This window comes from Cervus canadensis, chromosome 5 (genome assembly GCF_019320065.1).
Source record: "Cervus canadensis isolate Bull #8, Minnesota chromosome 5, ASM1932006v1, whole genome shotgun sequence".
Classification (NCBI taxonomy): domain Eukaryota; kingdom Metazoa; phylum Chordata; class Mammalia; order Artiodactyla; family Cervidae; genus Cervus; species Cervus canadensis.
This window is the reverse complement of record NC_057390.1, coordinates 46,858,966-46,877,469: the sequence shown is the minus strand read 5'-3', so window position 1 is coordinate 46,877,469 and position 18,504 is coordinate 46,858,966. Positions and strand designations below refer to the sequence as shown.

General features: G+C 50.7%; 1 protein-coding gene across 5 annotated transcripts in view; it reads right to left on the bottom strand.

The window, feature by feature from the left end:
* Positions 1–677: 677 nt before the first annotated feature.
* PAX8 (paired box 8) overlaps positions 678–18,504 on the bottom strand; it is a 62,964-nt gene continuing 45,137 nt past the window's right edge. For 2 of the 5 annotated variants that reach the window (XM_043468778.1, XM_043468779.1), the window contains exons 9-12: positions 18,085–18,291; positions 10,302–10,403; positions 3,259–3,345; positions 678–1,815 (exon numbers count right to left, since the gene is read on the bottom strand). In XM_043468778.1, the coding sequence (XP_043324713.1) occupies positions 1,739–1,815; positions 3,259–3,345; positions 10,302–10,403; positions 18,085–18,291 (473 nt within the window). In that variant the 3' untranslated portion in view covers positions 678–1,738. The remainder of the gene's footprint in view (positions 1,816–3,258; positions 3,346–10,301; positions 10,404–18,084; positions 18,292–18,504) is intronic. The other 3 variants (XM_043468781.1, XM_043468782.1, XM_043468780.1) reach the window with 2 other exon arrangements.

Genomic DNA, 18,504 nt, shown 5'->3' with positions numbered 1-18,504 from the left:
ATTTATGTGAGGACCCCATGCTGCTCCTGGTGGCTCAGACAGTAAAGAATGTCCCTGCAATGCAGGAGACCCTCGTTCGCTCCCTGGGTCGGGAAGATCTCCTGGAGAAGGGAATGGCAACCCACTCCACTATGCTTGCCTGGACAGTACACAGACAGGGGAGCCTGGCAGGCTACCGTCCATGGGGTCACAAAGAGTTGGACATGACTGAGCGACTGACACTCTCAACACTTTCCCAGGCAGCTGAGCCCAATAACTGTCTTCTCCCTTCCCTCCTCTCACACCTCAGGGATCCTAAGAGCTGTTTATGCAGGCTCCCGTGTGGAGCTGTTCCTGGATCTGTCACCAGCCTTCCTGGCTAATTCTTTGGCTTCCTGTAAGTAACAGCGGCCACCACCTGTGGGGAGTCTGTGATTGGTCGGGCATCAGGCCATGTGCTTATTTTCTGCTCTCATTGACTCAGACATGGAACAATCAAAGCTTGGGGTGTGTGGTGTGCCTGGCATCGAACATCTCCCTGGGGCAGAGGGCGAATGCTAAGTCAGGGTTCTCCCAGACAATAGTGGTCCTTTCAATACGCAGCCCCAATACGAGTTCATTGGCTGCTGGGCTCTGAGGTTTTCTGGAGAAAACCCTGTCCCAGGGTACCTCCTACCCAGTCAACCCCAAAGCCAGAGACCAAGAGCAATGGTTTATTGAGTCATATGGCAATGGTGGGTTGTCTTTTAAAAAAGAAAGAAGTGTCAAGGAGAGAAGCCGGACATGGCAGGGAAACGACACTGAGGGGAAAGGGGTAGTTTGACTTAAGCTGAGGCTCATTTACAGTATTTACAGTCAGGCCTGGTGGGGGGGGGGGGGGAGCGGGAGCTGTGGGGCCCAGAGAGGGAACTGTGGGGGTGTTGTGTCAGGGTCTCTCGGTAGCTGTGGGTTTGGCAGGGCTGTTGGGAGCAGGAGGCGGGGTCCCCAGTTACAGTGCCTGGTTCTACTCTGGGCAGGGCTGCACCCCACCCCCCGGAGCCCGGGGCGGGGTGGGAGGGGTGCTTTGGAATGTCTGTCTCCAGCTGTAATGGGCTGGTCTGGCTGCCAAGGAGAGGGGTGGATCCTCCGCAGCAGGGGAGCCCCTGGGATGGAATTGGTACATTCACAGCAGCAGGGAAGGGGAAGGCAGGCAGCTGACCACCTTGACCACCGGGTGGAGCTCCTGGTTGGCTGGACCCAGGGTTGAGCCCGTGACCAGGAGGGATGAGCAGGAAGAGCCAAGCAAGCTGCGTAGAGAAGGCGGTGCCTCCCAGGGTGGTGGTGGGGGTGAGCCTTCGCACCCACTGTGGCTGCGGGCTGGGCGGATGTGCTCACAGCCCATGGCCACTAGAGCGTGTCAACAATGGAGCCACAGAGGCGCCTCTGTGTGCCCCCGAGCCCATGGTGGGCCCCAAGGGCCATCCCTCTCCAGCCCTCTTCTCCACATTTCTCCTCCGATTCTGTCTCTTTGGAATGGGACAGTCTGTCCCCCTGGGACTCTTGTCCCTCATTAAGGAGTCCTGGAGGACCGGTGGCGTCTCCTCCACCATCGTCCTGTCTCTCATGGTTCACTGAATCAACCACACAGGGAGGGAGCCGCAATGCTGGATTTGTGGTTATTTTTCATGTAATAAATAAAGATTCCTTTGTGTGACTCTCGGGGGCCTGTCCCAGGCTGAGTCCTCCCGTGGCTCGGTCGCTCCCACTGTCCCCATGGCAACTACAGATGGTCAAAGGCCGTGGCGGTGGTGGGCGGCGCGCTCGGCCTTGATGTGGAACTGTAATAATATGGGGAACCTGGACAAGTTAAAAAAAAAAAAAAAAAAAGAACAACAACAACACTGCCGGTCAGAAGAAAAAAATTGCACCATAGCCTCCCCCTGCCTCTGCTAACCTTTAAGACAGCGTGAGTTAATCATTGATCCCTCTGGCCTATCTGATCATCAAAGATTAACTCCTCTCTGGCCCTTATTTCCTCCTTCTCTGGCCTCACCTTTGAGTTTCTGGCCAGAAGGAGAATAGTGGCTTCTTGCCCCTCCCCTCCCCACGATTCCTTTGACCTTCAGCACCCTTGCATTGAGAGAGGGCAAGAAAGAGAAGTTATGACTGGAGCCCTGAAGAATCAAGTACTGACTGGGGGATCGCTGGGGTGTTCCCCGGCCTTGACCAAAAGGCACAAGATCAGAGGGTCTTAGAAATCAGAGGGGATGGAAAGCTGACTGCTCAAGGGATATGTGGATTTGAGAGCCTCCTCCAGGCTGCTCTGCACACCCACAGGATGGAGAGCCTGGGGACGTTCCATGGGGAGGGCACATCTCTATGCCCTCATCTTTCCGAGCTGAACTGGACATAAGCGTGGCTAGAACTCACAAGGCCAACAGAGTCCAACTCAGTCAGCCTCCTAGTCATTCCTGGAACATGAGGCGGTAACAGGAGGAGAGAGGGGTGTCTTGGGAATGGAGACCCTTGGGGTCAGCTGCACTGTGCCGCGGCTTCTACAGGGCTCAGGTTTGCTCCCAGACCCTCCAGGTCATGGAGACTCCAGTGGGATCCCTCACATTCATTTATGGGGCTTGGTTTCCTGATTTCCTTGTTTTCTCAACCCAACCCCGGCCCAGGGGGAGAGGGGCCGATGAGAAGCCCTGCAGTCCAGTTCATTATCTAGACTTCCATACTGAAGGCTGCTATCCACATCTCAAGCCAAATATCAGGAATGTGGTGGAACAGAGGGTCTCTGTGTAAGGGCTCTGGGGCTGAATCATGAGTATTTTCAAGCCACTTAGATGTTAATGAAAGCAACAGGATGGCACTGTTTGCAATCAGCACGCTCCCCAGCAGGAGAGTTGCTGGCAATCCTCTAGGTACCCTCCAAGATGTGGAGGGGCATAGAGACGTGTCTTCCCCGTGGAACTTTCTTAGCCTGTCCATCCTGCAGAGATGTCCCCTCCACCCCCACCCTCCCAAAGCCTGAGCCCTGAATCTTACACAAAACAAATATTTCACAGACATGGGCTCAGGACAGAGAAGTGAGTGATGCCCAGAAGTCTCCCCTCTGCCTCTCCCCCCAGACAACTTGGTACCCTGCCTTTCCCTGACCTGCTCGGATTATGGATAACATCTGTCTCTCCAGGCCCTTCATCGAATTGGGGATTCCCAGCTCTCGGACCACTTTGGTCCAACGGAGCACCCCCACCCACCCTGCACAGTGGAGGGCCTGAGAAGGCCCCAGAGGCAACTTACTCAGTAAGCTGGAGTTGGGGAAGCGCCAGGCCTCGCTGTAGGAGGAGTAGGGGGTGTGGCCGTAGGCGTTGCCAGAGTATTCACTTCCTGTGGGAGGCACACAGGTAGGAGACCCATGAGGTGGATTCGCGGCCTGAGGGCTGGGGCTGGGGGATGAGGGTCTGCAGGGTGGACACAGAGTGAGCCCTGGGGGACAGGTGGGGCCAGGGCAGGGACAGTGGGAGCTCAGGAGACCCCTCCAAGAGCCCTTTGGAGGCCCCTCCATCTCATTTCTTTGGGGGGCAGTGCCTTTTCTGTCAGGGACTGGGGGTACCGCCCTGACACGACCAGCTCTCACAGGAACCCCAGGAGGTAGATATTATTATGATGCCCATTTTCCAGATGAGGAAACAGAGTCTTGGGGTCTGTAGCTCACACAGCTGCAGGGTTTGGTGGAGATTGAAAGCTGTGCTGTGACTCCAGGTGCCAGGTTCTAACCATTTCTGATGCTGTCTGGACCTTCTGTAGAAAGGTCTTTCTGGGAGGGGTCAATATGAGTGAGAGAGGTTAGTGGTCAAGGAAGGACTCAAGAGAGTATAAACTGTGCTGTTGTTGTTTAATCACTAGGTCGTGTCTGACTCTTGCGACCCCATGGAGCCTGCCAGGCTTCTCTGTCCATAGGATTTTCCAGGCAAGAATACTAGAGTGGTTGCTATTTCTTTCCCCAGGGGATCTTCCCAACCCATGGCCTCCGGTATTGGCAGGCAGGTTCTTTGTAGCCTCCTTCAGTATGCTTTGTTAGGGAGGAAAGAGTGTGTGAGTGTGTGTGGTTGGGGATGGGTGCAGAGGATGAAAGGCAGAGAGGGGAGGGGCCTGGAGAGCATGTGGGTCCTGAGACTTCCTCTGAAGAGACTCTTGCCCCATCTCAAACCTGCCACTTGAAGAAAACTCAGCACACGACTTACACAAAGCAAATCAGATCACCTGTTTCTGTGTGTGGATTCTTGGCCTCACTAGAATTACTTACCAAAAAAATGACTTAAGAATTCCCTTAAATAACAAAGCAGACCACCACAATTACTGTTGGAACTCAGAGCTTAAGGTTTGCAAAGCACTTTCCCGCACTCGATGCCCCTTTATTCTTACAGCTGGGAGGCGCCCATCAATAGCGCCAATTTATAGAAGAGGAAACTGGAGTGCAGCATGAGTAAGGAGTTAGCCTCAAATCCCACAGATGGGAAATGGCAGAGGAGAAGTTGACCTGAGAGGTCTTCACTTGAAATTCCAGATCATCCATTTATGTACTTGGGAGACAGTTCCATCCACAAGGCCAGGTTCCCACCAATCCTGAACTCCAACGAATGTCCACACCGCCTTCCAGAATCTCATCTGCTGTTATAAGTCAAGTGCCTTCTTTGGCTCCTGAACTCATTCCCAGACTCTGGGAGTGGGGCTCGAAGCTGCCGAGCTCTGGAGCTGGCCTGCCTGGAGCCAAATCTCTGTGCCCCACTTCCAAGTTGTGCAACCTTGGACAAGTCACTGAGCTCCTCTGAGCCTTAGTTTCCTTATCTGTCAAACGGTGCAGATTACTGCCCCTATCTCATGGGGTTGTGGGGAAGATTCAGTTCGATAACATACATCAAATGCTTATGGTACCACTCTTGGAACAGAAGAAGCAGGCAAGGAATGCCAGCATTTATGATTTCCCCATTAGGCAGGCACAAAAATAAAGCTCACTAGAGCCCCACATCCATCATCCAATCAGTGGTAAAGCCTGAGTTGGGGTCAGTGGGGGTTGCTTTCCTGTCAGAGATGTAGGCAATTGCACAGAAGGAATGGAAGCGAGGAGGAAGAGCCTGAAGGAGAGGAAGGCTTCTGGGTCCTTGTCCAGGACATTAGTGACAGGCAGTAACACAGGAAGTTCATTAGGGGCAGGGAGTAATCTAACACAGGTCAGGTGAACAACGAATACATGGAAGAGAAAGGAGGGAGGAAAAAACACCAAGGGATTAAAAATAGAAAGAAAGAAACTAAGAAATGACCTCATCCAACCATTCATTTCACAAATGAAGAAACTACAGCCCAGAGAGGGAAAGGCATTCGCCCCAGGCCACATGTTCCCCTAGAACCTGCTAGCACCCTGGCCTCCAGTGCCCACTCCAGTGCGCCTTCTTGTATTCACAGTGTGATCTGCTGGTGTCCCCCACACCTCTTTGGTTTCAGTGCATCCTTGGAGAAAGCCAATTATACCTTAGCAATGCTCTCAGGCCTTGACCCTACCCCAGCCGATGCCAACCTCAGCCAACTCCAAAGGACAGGAAGAAAGGTGGAAAATCCAATGTGTTTGCCCCTCACTGTGTCGCTTATTCATGCATCCACTCACTCACTCACTCGTTCATTTGTCCAACACACACTTACAGGGTACCTATGTGCTTTGGTCATATAGTTGGAGGAGAGGATGGGGCTGAGGAGGTGGTACACCCCTAGGTGCAGCATCCTTTCACCACCAGGTCCGTCAACCCACCTTCACCCACGGCAGATGAAATGTCCTCGCTCTCATGAAAGGCCAACCTATCCTCTTTGCTCTGCATCCTACCGTACTCATCCTTCCATGGATTGGGCCCTCATAATTTATCCCTTCTCTTCACTCTTCGTCAACATCTCCCTTTCCAATTCATCATTCCCCTAGCCAGCCAACAGGCTCTGCTATTTTCTCTTTTAAAAATCCTCTTCTTAGCCCACATTTCTCTGCAGCTCGCAGCCCTTCTCTGCTCCACGGTCTCTGCCCTCACCTCCTCATCCCCCCTCCAGTCAGGCCAACGCTGATCCCTTCAAATCCTTACAACCTCTACCCGATCACTCCAAAGGTCACTTGGCTGACTCTGATTCAGTTCATCACTCCCTCCCTGCCTTTGGGTTTCATGGCGCCAATTCCCCTGGTTTGCCACCTAACCCACTGGCCTTTCCTGCTCTCTTGCCTTGTTGGTTCCTTCTCTGCTATGTCTCTAAATGTTGAAGGACCCCAGAGCTTGGTTTGTGAGCCTTCTGTGATTTTCCATCCACATCCTCTTTCTGGTGACCTTGCATAATCCCTTAAGCATTAAATAACAGTTCTGCACAATGACTGAAATGTATGCCCTAGTCTTTCCTGACTATAGATATACATCATGTGCCTACTGATGTATTAAACCGGTAATCTAGGAGATGTCTCAATCCTAATATGGCCCAATAGAATCCTTGACTTCCATATGCCAAATACTCTACCGTTTCCTCTTCTGATCTTCCCTATAATAGTTGCCGCCACCACCCATGCCTTTTCCCAAACCTCAAACCAGGGACTTATCCTGGTTTCCTCTGTCATTAAACCCCTATGGCCAATTCACTAGTAAGTGCTATTGGCTCCACCACCAAAATACATTACATCCTCAATGTCTCTTTTCTCCTCCCTCCCTTCTACTTCCCTGGCGCATGCCACTGTCATGTCCTGTATCAACCACTGCAATTGTCCCTCCCTTAACTGGTCTCTAGGTGTCCTCTTCTGACTGTCTACCATCTGATTTCCCAGTGACCCAGGTAGTCTTAAAATTTGACCCCCTGCCTCCCCCCCCACCAATATCTCTTCATTCTGTAGTGCTTTTCCCGCTCACTCACTGTTCTCAGTTATACCCACACTCTTCCCATGTGTGATCATGCTACACTACTAGTTCCTACCTTAGGGCCTTTGCACTTGCTGTTCTTTTGGGCTGGGGATGGTCTGCCCCAGTTTATCACTTGGCTGACCACTCTGAACACCTTCTCAGAGAGGCCTCTCCTGATCACCCAATCTAAAGTAGTTATCTTCTCTCCCTGCAGCTCTTTATTACATCATCCCATTTTACTGTCTGAACCAGAGCTTATCGCTATCTGAAATTATCTTGTTGATTCATTCCTTGACTTGTTTACTATACTTTTTTCTCCACTGTTAGGCTGTAAGCTCCATAAACAGATGGACCTGGCTTGGTCACTGCATCCCATAACAGAGAATCTCAACTCCTATTTGTTAAGTGAAAAGTGGTAAAATGGATGGAAGGACGCAAGGATGGTTGAAAGGGTGGATGATAGAAGTATGGATAATGGATAAAAGAAAGGATAGATGTATGAAAAGGTGCATGGAAGGATGAATAGAGGGATAAAAGGTTGAATAGATGAACTGAAGGATGGACGGATGATGGAAGACAGATGAATGGATGGATGGGAGAAAGGATGGGTGAAGAAAAGATGAATAGAAGGTTGAATTGATAGAAGAATGAATGAATGAATTGAAGTATGGATGGATGAATGGAAAGATGGGTGAATAGATGAATGGATGGATGCATGAATAGAAAAATGGGTAGATGGAAGAAAGGAATAGAAGACTGAATGATTCAATGATGGAAGGATGGATATGAATATGCATGGATATATGGGAAAATGTGTGAAAAGATGCATATATGGAAAGATGGAGAGACAGATGGGTGTATCCATCTATCAGAGTTGTTGTTCGGCTCCAAAGCTGATAAAAGGGCCATTAACAGTATTAACGGGGCAGGAACAGCATCAACAACAATTAGAAGGGAAAACAGAAGATGAATGGACAAGAGAAATCCATGCCCTGGTCTTATTCCTGTGTTGCTCTCTTATAGCTCGTGTTGTTACTTCTGATATGACGGGAAGCAGCGTGGTGTAGCAGAAAGAACGCAAGATTTGAAAATCAAAAGAATAGTGTTTGAACAACCCAGTCACTTAGTATGATTATGATTATGATCCCCAAGCACACCACTTTGCTTTTCTAAACTTGATTCCTTATCTACATAAACCTGAGGTTGTATCAATGCTCCAGTCTTATGGTGAGGATTCAAAGAGAAATAAACTTATACTTATGAATGGCCAGGCACCCAGAAAATGCAAACAAATGATCTCCTGTCCTTCTACAACTGACTGAAGACTGTCACTGGCATGCCTTGCTGACAGCATTTTGTATCTATCTAGCACACAGTAGGTGCTCAATGAAGTTTTGATTTTAATGGAAGAAATCCCCCTTCAATCAATCAGGAGATTGTACCCACTGGTAAGAAATGGACAAATACTTTTTCTACCAAAAAAATTCCTTAAGAATTCATTTGCACCACCAAGTTACTAGGAACCTAGGGATGCATTTAAATAACATTGCATTTTCTAAAAACTGATTTGCGTGAAACTTACTGGGTGCCCATCCACCTTGCCAGGCAAACCCCCTCTTGGAATTCACTTGTAGTCCATGGTGTACTTGTGTTATTATTATTTTTTTTTCTGCAACACCCACTCAGGATGAGGTCTTTAGAGAAACAACCTGGGGGACTTTGATGAGAGGCCCCAGCCTTCCAGCTACCTCACAGGTCAGACTCTGGGCCCCAGGAACCCTGTGCCCTGGGCCTGCCCCCGGGAAATGATTCATAATTAAGAGAAAAGCCCTGGGCTTTCTGTCTCTTCCTCCTCCTCTAAGCAGGCGGCAGGGAAAGGTGGAGAGGTTGGAAGGGGGATGGGGGCACCGACTGGAGCCTGGGATTGTGATTGAGAGGCCCCATTATCCACACTCTTAAAAAAATAACCGAATCTTTTCCTTTTTTATCTTGACCAATCTCATTTCACGCTCCAGAAGAGGAAGGGAGGGAGGGAGGGAGTCTGGGGCCAGGAGGGAGAGAGGAGTCAGTATTCTGTATTTTCAACGCTGCATTAAGCACATCGCCACGGTAACCAGGCAGCAACAAGTGCCAGCTCAGCGGGTTCCCAGGGAGCCCAGAGCCTCCTTCCCTCCCTCGCTCCTCGTCCCCTCCCTCTGCCCAGGAGCGCCCAGCCCACCTGCCTCGCACAGGGCACCCACAGTGGGTGGCTGGTAAAGAATAACCCCTGCCGGCGGGGGAGGGGAAACAGGTCTGGGTGAAGGCCTTGAGTCTCTGGAGTCAGAGGCAGGTAGGCTGGTGCAGAGAAGAGGGGTCACAGATGTCCTGATTCAGAGCCCCTTCCAGGAGCGCCAGGTCCTCAGACCTCTCTGGGCAGTGCAAATGGCTCTGAAAGTGTCAGTTGCTCAGTCAGGTCTGACTCTTTGCGACCCTATGCACTGTAGCCCTCAAGGCCCCTCTGTCCATGGAATTCTCCAGGCAAGAATAGTGGAGTGGGTAGCCATTCCCTTCTCCACGCAGGGATTGAACCCAGGTCTCCTGCATTGCAGGCAGATTCTTTACCGTCCGGAGCCACCAGGGACCCTATGCATTGGCTCTATTCTACCCTATCCATTCTGAGGTTCTGCCTGTAGGGTTCCTAAGAGAATGAGATGCACCCAGAGAAACTCCCATTGTTCTCACTTGTCCAGACCTTGATACCCCAGGTCACTGCTGGGTGATGATCATCCTGTCAGACAAAGAGACCCCCAGGACTGTTGGGGAGGATTCCAGGACTGTCCAAGTGATAATGGAGACATACTCCCTGCTCATCTCACACTCTAGTACTTTTGGAATACTCAAGCCATGGCTCCTGACTGTGCAGGGTTGAATGAATGTGAGGTGTGAAGGATATATTTCAACCATTTTCATCACCATCATCACCAACACCATTCACACTCATATTTTTCAGAAAGGGTAAACCAGGATTCATCAGAGGTAAATAACTGGGAGACCACGGGGTGCTTAAGAGCTGGGCTTAGGTTTACCTCCATTGTTCTGATGGCTCCCAGAGGACTCTCTATGAAGGCTTACTGAATCACTGGAAGAAATGGCAGAGCTTCGATTTGAATGTTAGTCTGTCTCAGCCTCTCCCTTTTCGTCATGATGGGAAAGAGGGAGCCTCTGGGAAGAAGGGGGCTGAGCTGGAGGGAGAGTTAAGGGGCCAGGACTGTACTGGAGTCTTTTCTCCGGGTGTTAACAAGGAGCTGCATCCCTTGGTCCATCCTTCAGTGTCCTTTGGAAAGTCTATGCATGGGGCACACCCTACTTCCTGTACCCTCTTGCTCCACCGATGGCTACCACTTCCTCTTTACAATGTTTCCCCTCCTGCCCAGCCCCACCCCTTACCTGCCACCATGCCTGCGATGGCAGAAGAGGCATAGCTGCCCTGTCCACTGGTGGGGATGTGGGGTGGGTATCCAGGCAGCGTGGGGCCCACCATCTCTCGCCCTGAAAAAATACAGCAAAGCATTATCAGGCGGGCCACTGTGGGTTCCTGTACTTACTGTCTTGCTCCCCGGAGGCTCTGCAAGCCTGCCCTCTGCCACTCCCACTCTTTCCCAAGCCATTCTCTGGACACACTTCCTCCCTCCCCTCTCCTTCTCTGAGCCCAAGCTCCTCCCTACTCAGTGGGCCTTCACCAGGCCATGGGCTCCACCATGTAGGGGAGGCCTGGCTATTACAGGCCTCTATTATTCCCTATCCTCCAATGATTTTATTTACAAGAATCTTAGTCATCCATAATGATGTCGTGGTATTGGAGGGAGGCTGGGGGCTATGTCTTCCAGGTCTTTGTGGTCCCCTGTGGCATTCACATAGCAGCCAGCACAGTGGGCTGTAATAAACACATTAGAGGCCACTGGACTTAGAGCTCACACCCTTTCAGCCCCAGCTCCCAGGAGAACCAAGGACAAGGCCCTGTGAAGGGATGGCAAAGGGGTGGCCCGTTGGCCCATCACTGTCCTTTTCTGGACCTGTGGCAGACATTGCCAATCAATCACCACACTCTTTGCCTCTGAGCCAGAATGGGGTTTCTGCTCCTCAACCTGGCCTTAAGGGTGGATATAACCTATCAGAGCTACAAGGGACATGAAACATGTTGCCTATTCCTGACCTGGAAAGGAGATGTGGGTTGACAGTGTTTACACAAGCCTGTGAACCACTGACATCTATCCATGCCATTCCTGAAAAGAATTATTTTCAGCAAAACAGACAAGTATCCCTGTCTTTGTTTATCTATAATTTGTGGGAAATATTCTGGCCTTGGTGACATGGAGGATGCTCTGTGAAGTTCTGATGTCCTGGCTCTGCCTCTCCTCTCCATCAGGTAGTCAAGCCATCCCATTCTGGAGACCCCATTTAACTTGGTGATTTCTCTCCATCCACATCATGTACAACCACCACAATCCTCCTCCCACCCATGTCCCTTCTTTCATGGCCCCCTGTCTGGCAGACCCACAAGATCCTCCCTCGCCTGAGGATTCTTGACCAGGTGACAAGACATCCCAATCTGACTAGATATGAATACTGTGCCAGCATATTTACAAAGAACACACATTTCACTCTCTTCCCTCTCAAAACACCCCCGTTTGATGATGAAATTATCTGGTTGTCCGACTTCTTGGTGATGTTTACGAGGTAGGAGGTTTCCCAACCTCATCCCCGTTGACACTTGGGGCTAGATAATTTTCTGTGGAGGGGGCGTTGCGGGGGAGGCTTTCTTGTGCATTACAGGATGTTGGACAGCATCCCTGGGGTCTACCCTCTAGATGTGAGTAACAGTTCCCACCCAGTGCGACAACATGGAATGTCTCCAGATATTGTCACATGACCCAGGGTGGCAAAGTCACCTCTGAATGAGAATCACTGGATTAGATTATCACCATTTTACCAAAATGCCTTTACCTCTTTCCACACTGGGGGCTGCCTTTTTTCCTAGGACTCACATGGATTCCCTGTGAGCTTCTGTCAACCAGGTTACCAAGTCCACACCCCCACAGCACTGTTTTCCCTCCATCAGTCCCCCACCCCCACCCCTGGGGTCCTTCTTGTGTCAGGCCCTCTGGGGGTGCCTAGCAACAGTGGAAGAGAAGGTACCTCTCAGGGAACCCTGTAAGTTGTCAATACAACAGTAACTGCCTCCTTACCTCTATTTCTAGAGATTCCTTGAAGATAATTCATTCATTTGACAAATATTGATTAATCCTGATATCCTGGGCACTTTAAGAAGCACTTGGGGATACAGCAGTAAGCAAGAATGTAAATTAGCAAGGCTAGGCGCTAAGTCAAGGGAGGATAGACTGGGAGGGGTACTGGAGCCAAGTCCAGGGGACTCAACAGACAAGACCAGGCCTCCAGGACTTCCATGCTTCCTCTAGAGGGAAGGGTCCAGAAATCAGAGGACTTCAGTCCTCATTCTGCTTCTACAACGAATTTCCCAAGTGTCCTTAGACCAGCCACCAACATGCCCCAAGCCTCAGCTTCTTCACGTGTAAAATGGGGAAATAAATAAATAAATAAATGAGAGTACCCATACACACCTTATTACTATTACCATCATGTTATCAGCATCGTTCAGAGTCGAAGTTTCATGTCACAGGTGCACACTGATTCATGCAATGGACACATTCTATAAATTATTACATGCCAAGGGAAACTTTACAGAATAAATCCTATTGGAAAGAGCTATTGGTGTTCATGGTTCAAGGCTGTGTGGATGTTTTGGTAAAAAATAAACACCACCCCCTAAGTTCCTAATTTGTTTTGAGCATACTGTCTGGCAGTGGTTGGTTCCGGACCAAATAGAGTAGAACCCGCTGGAATTTGACAAATGCATTCAGTTCACTTGACACAGGCCTGAACAAATGAGGGCTTGGCAACACAGGTGAGAGAAGGGGAACTTCAGTATAATGAGAAGGAGAAGGGGACACAGGTAGAAAATTGGATCTTTCTTCGAAAAAGACTGCAGTACGATCAGCTCTCAGACTCAGCCCCTTCGACCCTTGGATGAAGCCCCTGGTACCACAGCCCACAAGAGGCAAGGAGTGGCATGAAGTCTATGTGGGCAGATCGAGGACAGAGGGTGGATGAGTAGGAGAGTGATGGAAGAGGGTGATAGCTAATTCAGGCCTGAAGCCTTTCCCCTTTCCTCTTCCCTCCCTACTTCCGAGAGATGGACAGACAGACATCTAGGTCTAGATTGTGGCCAGGGAAGACAGTATTTAATTTCCCTGACCGGCATCTTCTCATCTCTCTTATGGAGAGCTCGGTTAGATGAGAGATTGTACACTGGGTTCACCTAAATGAATACTTGATTGATTGGTAGGGGGCTTCCTGTTGCACTGTGTTGAGAAGGATTCTGAGGCTGCATCTATGTCTGCTATGACTGGGGCTGGGGGTAAGTATGGGCTCTCAGACCACCTATTCGCTATTATTGGCCTAGGTGCTGTCTGGGGCTCCCTGTGGTCTCACATTTCCCCTTCTCATGTTATTCTCTTCTTGTCCTTTTCCATCGCCAGGTCCTGCTGCTTCTTAAGCTCTACAGCTCAGGGGGCCAGAGCACCAGGACACAAGTTCTCCTTAAGTCACAATTTAATTTGGTCACAGTTGTTCCCCTCAGTCCCATCCCATGAGAACTAGCCCCTAAAATGCTCTTGGAAATTGAATTTCATCAGCTTTACTCCCGTGTATTCTGCGATTTTTAATCTTCATTTCTTCTCAGTCACCTAAATTTCTCTCAGTGGGACAGAGGTATCTGAGTCAGATGCTGGAGGGTCAACTCCTGGAGGCTTCCTCCCCTGAAACTTGGCCCCCTTGAAAAGCTGGCTGATACTGTCTTCAGGACACCCTTCACCCTCAACCTTTCCATTAGTCCCCAGGAAAGAGTGAAAGTGTTAGTGGCTCAGTCCTGTCTGACTCTTTGTGACCCCATGGACTGTAGTCCACCAGGCTCCTCTGTCCATGGGATTTCCCAGGCAATTACCGGAGAGGGTTGCCATTCCCTTCTCCAAGGGATCTTTCCAACCCAGTGTTTGAACCTGTGTCTCCTGCACTGCAGGCAGATTCTTTACCATTAGTGCTACCTGGGAAGCCCCAGGACTCTGCTTCAATTCCTTAAATATTTGGTTTCTTCCCCCAAAGCCAAGAACTTTACAACCTTCTTAGAAATGAAACTACAGAAGCCATAAGGTGGAGGCATGCCTTCACAGCCTATTTTCTGGACTTAATTGATTTTTAAGGCTCTTCACCATAAGTTTATCTTTGGTTTGTAATTCCGTCTCTTCTGCACTCAAAAATATTTTCAAAATAGTTCTATTTTTAAGAAGCTGATGTAGGACTTCCCTGGTGGTCCAGTGGATAAGAATTTACCTGCCAATACAGGGGACATGAGTTCAATCCCTGGTCTGGGAAGATTCCACATACCTTGGAGCAACTAAGCATGTGCATCACAACTACTGAGCCTATGTTCTAGGGCCAGGAAGCTGCAGCTACTGAAGCCTGTGTGCCTACAGCTCCACAACAAGAGAAGCCACCGCAGTGAGAAGCCTGCGCATCACAACTAGAGAGTGGTCCCCACTCTCCCCAACTAGAGAAATCACACGCACGGTAACAAAGACCCCACACAGTCACATAAAATAAAATAAATAAATTATATATACACATATATACGTATACATATGAAAAGAAGCTGATGTAGACAAAGCTGGATATTAAATGCCTGGGAAGTCAGGTTCTGCAAGAAAACAGTAGCACCACAGAAATGTTGGTAAATATCCCACGTATCGGTAGAGACCAGCATCAGAAAACCAGGACTTGGGGGAATTCTGAGGGTAGAGGTGGATTCAGACCATTTATCGGCTCCTTTGATGTCCGCCCTCTATGTGACCTCTTTTCAACTCTTTATCTGGCTCTGATAGCAAGGAGAATTTATGGCAATTCAGAAATCTCTTTGGCAGGATTAAATATAATTTTGCACAGAAGGATGGAGGCGGGTAACGGACTCTTTGATGATAAAGCCAAAGTCAGGGCTTCCTCAACAGCTGAGCTGGAGTCAGCTGGGGAACAGACAGGACAAGGACAGCATCAGTATTGCTGCTGGTCAATGCGCTGGGACCCTAGACTGGGGCATCTGAGAGGAGCATTTAGGGGCAATCCTCCTGTCTCCCAAACCCTGAGATTTCTTCTTTCTTGGCTGATTAGGGAGAAGCTGAGACTCAGAAAAAACCATCCTGGACATCGCATTAGCAGAGAGGCTGGGCTGGGGAGAACTTGACCTGGTGGGGACTCTGAGGCAGGCAAAGACCTGGTGGGAGGTGGTAGGCAGGGTCCAGTCCATAGGTAGCTACTCAGAGGAGGAGAGCTGGGGAGGGCGTTCAGGAAGGCGATGATTATGGAATGAAAATTTACCTAGTCCTTCATCCTCTCCCCTGTCTGCAGCATCATTACCTTGCATTAGTTTGGTCTCGGCTTTCTTTTTTATTCTTCCAAATCAATCTCTTGCTCCCTTGCATAGGTTTCCAGCCCCCAGACTCTTGATATCATTCGCTTCCTTTTTTTTTGGCCATGGTGCCCATGGTTTATGGGGTCTTAGTTTCCTGACCAGGGATTGAACCTGGGCCCACAGCAGTGAAATCGTGGAGTCTTAATCACTGGATCTTCAAGGAAGTCAAAAATTATTCCCTTCCTAATCTGGTTTCTTCCTACCCCGTCTCCCCAGTCTGCTCACTCTGGCTCAGCCACGTGGTAGGCATTTAGGTTCAATCTTGATTGGAGGCTGCAAGGGGACAGTCTTTCAGGAGCTCCAGGCCACCACTTAAGCTCAGCATGGACACTAGCCGTCCTGAACCCCTGTGCTGAGTCACGGGGCAGGCCCAGTTCTGTGGACTGTGGCCTTGACTTGCTTCCTGCTCTCAGGAACCATCTAGACCAAGCCTCTCCAAGCCTGGGCCCTGCTTGCTCTTCCCAGAGCCCCTGCCTCTGTGCTGCTCCTCCATCCTCAGGCTGGGCTCCACAGCCTTCACGGGGGTCACACCCTGCACATTACCTCACCAGGGTCTGTCTCTGGGGGCCCCCCACCTGAATGACCACTGCGTGTCTGCTGCCTGCTGCTTTGCCCCATGCAGGGATGACCTCCCAGTCCTGCATGGACAACGGACACGGGGCATGTCTGTTAAACTAACAGCTCGTAGAAGCTGGAAGCATCACCCCTGATTTGATTGCATGTTGTCTGGAGGTGCTTGAAGCCCTTAAGGGAGGGGAGAAAGTGGGGGCGGGGTTTGAGAGTAGGGACTCTGCACTGGGCTGTTTCAACCACACTGCACACTAATGCCCAGGTCTGTGCTCTGACATATCTGCTTCCCACTGCCCTGGGTCCTTCTTGTTCCTCTCTGGCTGATCCTGCCCAGCCTCTTCACAATTCCCAGGAAGTGAAGAACTGCTCCCCCACACCACACACTTCACCCACATCATCATCCCTAACCTGCCTCTTCTCAGCCCTCCTGGCCACCGCCCATCAGACACACAGGCAGGCAGTGGTGCCCAGTAACTGGGCCCTTCCCCCCCAAACACTGAATTTAAGTCTCGTTGACTCTCCCCCTCCTCTCTCCCCTCCTAACCCTGTCCCATTTTCTCTGGCTGACATCACTTCACTCAGCTCACAGACTTTTCTTCTTTAATCACTTTGGTCAAAACAAATGACCCATCTCCGCTGACTTCACCCTCTTTTGAAACTCTGCACTGAGTCAACACTTTCCTCCTTGCTTCAGATCCTTCATCACTGCCTCTCTGCCCACACACTGGGATTCCTTTATGAACCCTCTACCTCTGTGCCCACCTCCCCTAAGAGGTCCTCCCTCATTAGACACGGGGATGCACAGAGGGGAAAAAAAAAAAGTCTTAGTTGCCAGACAGACATAAAATGTAGAGACAGTTATAAGGAAGGGTCAATGGACTTGAATAAGATGACCTTGAGGTCCCTCTGGGTGGGCAGAGGTCTGATTCTTATGATGCAGTGATTTTCAAGTGCAAGGGCTTTCCCTGGGCAGAGCCCCTACTTCAGACAGAGCAGCTCTTCATTTGGTCTGGATACCTGGCTTCTGTCAAAACTTTTCCTTTCAAGAGAGTGCTGTGAGGCCCGGCAAGCTTGAAAACCACTGGTCCAGAAGGCCTGGCCCACTCCTGGCTTCTTCCCTGGGTCCTGGTTCAATGCCTTGGACCCACTTCTGAAATAGTCTCATCTCTGTGGCCGCCTTTCAAATATCTGAAGACTGTTATGGGTCTCTGTTCCCTCCCTCACTCCACCTCTGGCCTTCTCCCTGCCTAGCCAAACACCTCTGACTTTTTCAGCCACTGCTCAGAGTTTGCCTGGACGGGCCAATGTCTTTCTGCCAGGGAGACTCAGCTCTGCTGGGATCTGATCCACAGGGTGCATGCAAGCTGACATGTCACCATGTTCCTATTCAGGGATTTTGGCTGAGTCTTTCTGCCTGGGCCTGTTGCCCACCAGTGTAAGGAGAGATTTAAACTAAATGTCCCTAAGGTGCTTCCAGCCTTGAGTTGGATGAGGGTCTTGATGAAGAGTTCCTGGTTCCCCATCTCTTGGATTGGTGAGTTACTCCGCCTGAGTGTCCTCCAAGAGAAACACTTAAGCTAGGGACACGAGAGTTACACTATGGGGGCCCAATTGGGACTGACCCTCCATTCTTAGAAATTTGATCCAGAATATGGCCCCCAAAGCCAATGCCTTTCTCCCTCCAGAGTTTTCTTTTTTTCTTCTTTTGTATTTTTTACCCAGACCAAAGGTTTGGGGCTTTACTGAGTCTGGCTCCTGGTCTTAGGGTTCTGGCACTGTCATGGCGCTTTGGCGCAAGGTTTTGGAAATCCATCAGGCACCCCCACTTCCAAGTACCCCCCAGAGTGTCTGTCCCTCCCACGGCCTGACTCTGCAGGCATGGAGGACCGCATCTTGGCGCCCCCAAAAGTGGCCGGAGGAATGAGGGAAGAGGATGATGGCGGAGAGGACTCGGGGAGAGAGTAGAGGCTAGACCCAAAGTAGGGAACTGGCGGCTGGCCGTGAGGACTCCCCCTCCCGCCCCCCGCGATGGCTGTACGGCCCGGGACCTCCCTGTCGTACCTGAGAGGAGGGCCTGGCCCGTGAACTGCCCGTACACGGAGGCAGCATGGGGAAAGGCATTGAAGGGCGGGACCGAGGCACCGGCTGGGACCCCGGAGCCGACTTGCTGCAGATCCAAAAAGACGGAGCTAGATAAAGAGGAAGGGGTGGAGCTAGAACTGGACACCTCGGGGGTTTCCTGCTTTATGGCGAAGGGTGAATGAGGATCTGCCGGAGGGAGGGAGACAACAAGGAGAGAGGGGTGTGAGATGATGGGGCGGGAACATGCACAAACCAAGCCATGAGATGCGGGAGGGGCGGGGCGGCGAGGCGCGGGCGGGCTCCTCCCTGAGGCGGGGCGTGGGAGTGGGCGGGGCTACGCGGTGTCACTCAGGTGGGGGGAGGAGGTGAGAGGGCACCTCTGCCTCCTGCCGTGCCTCT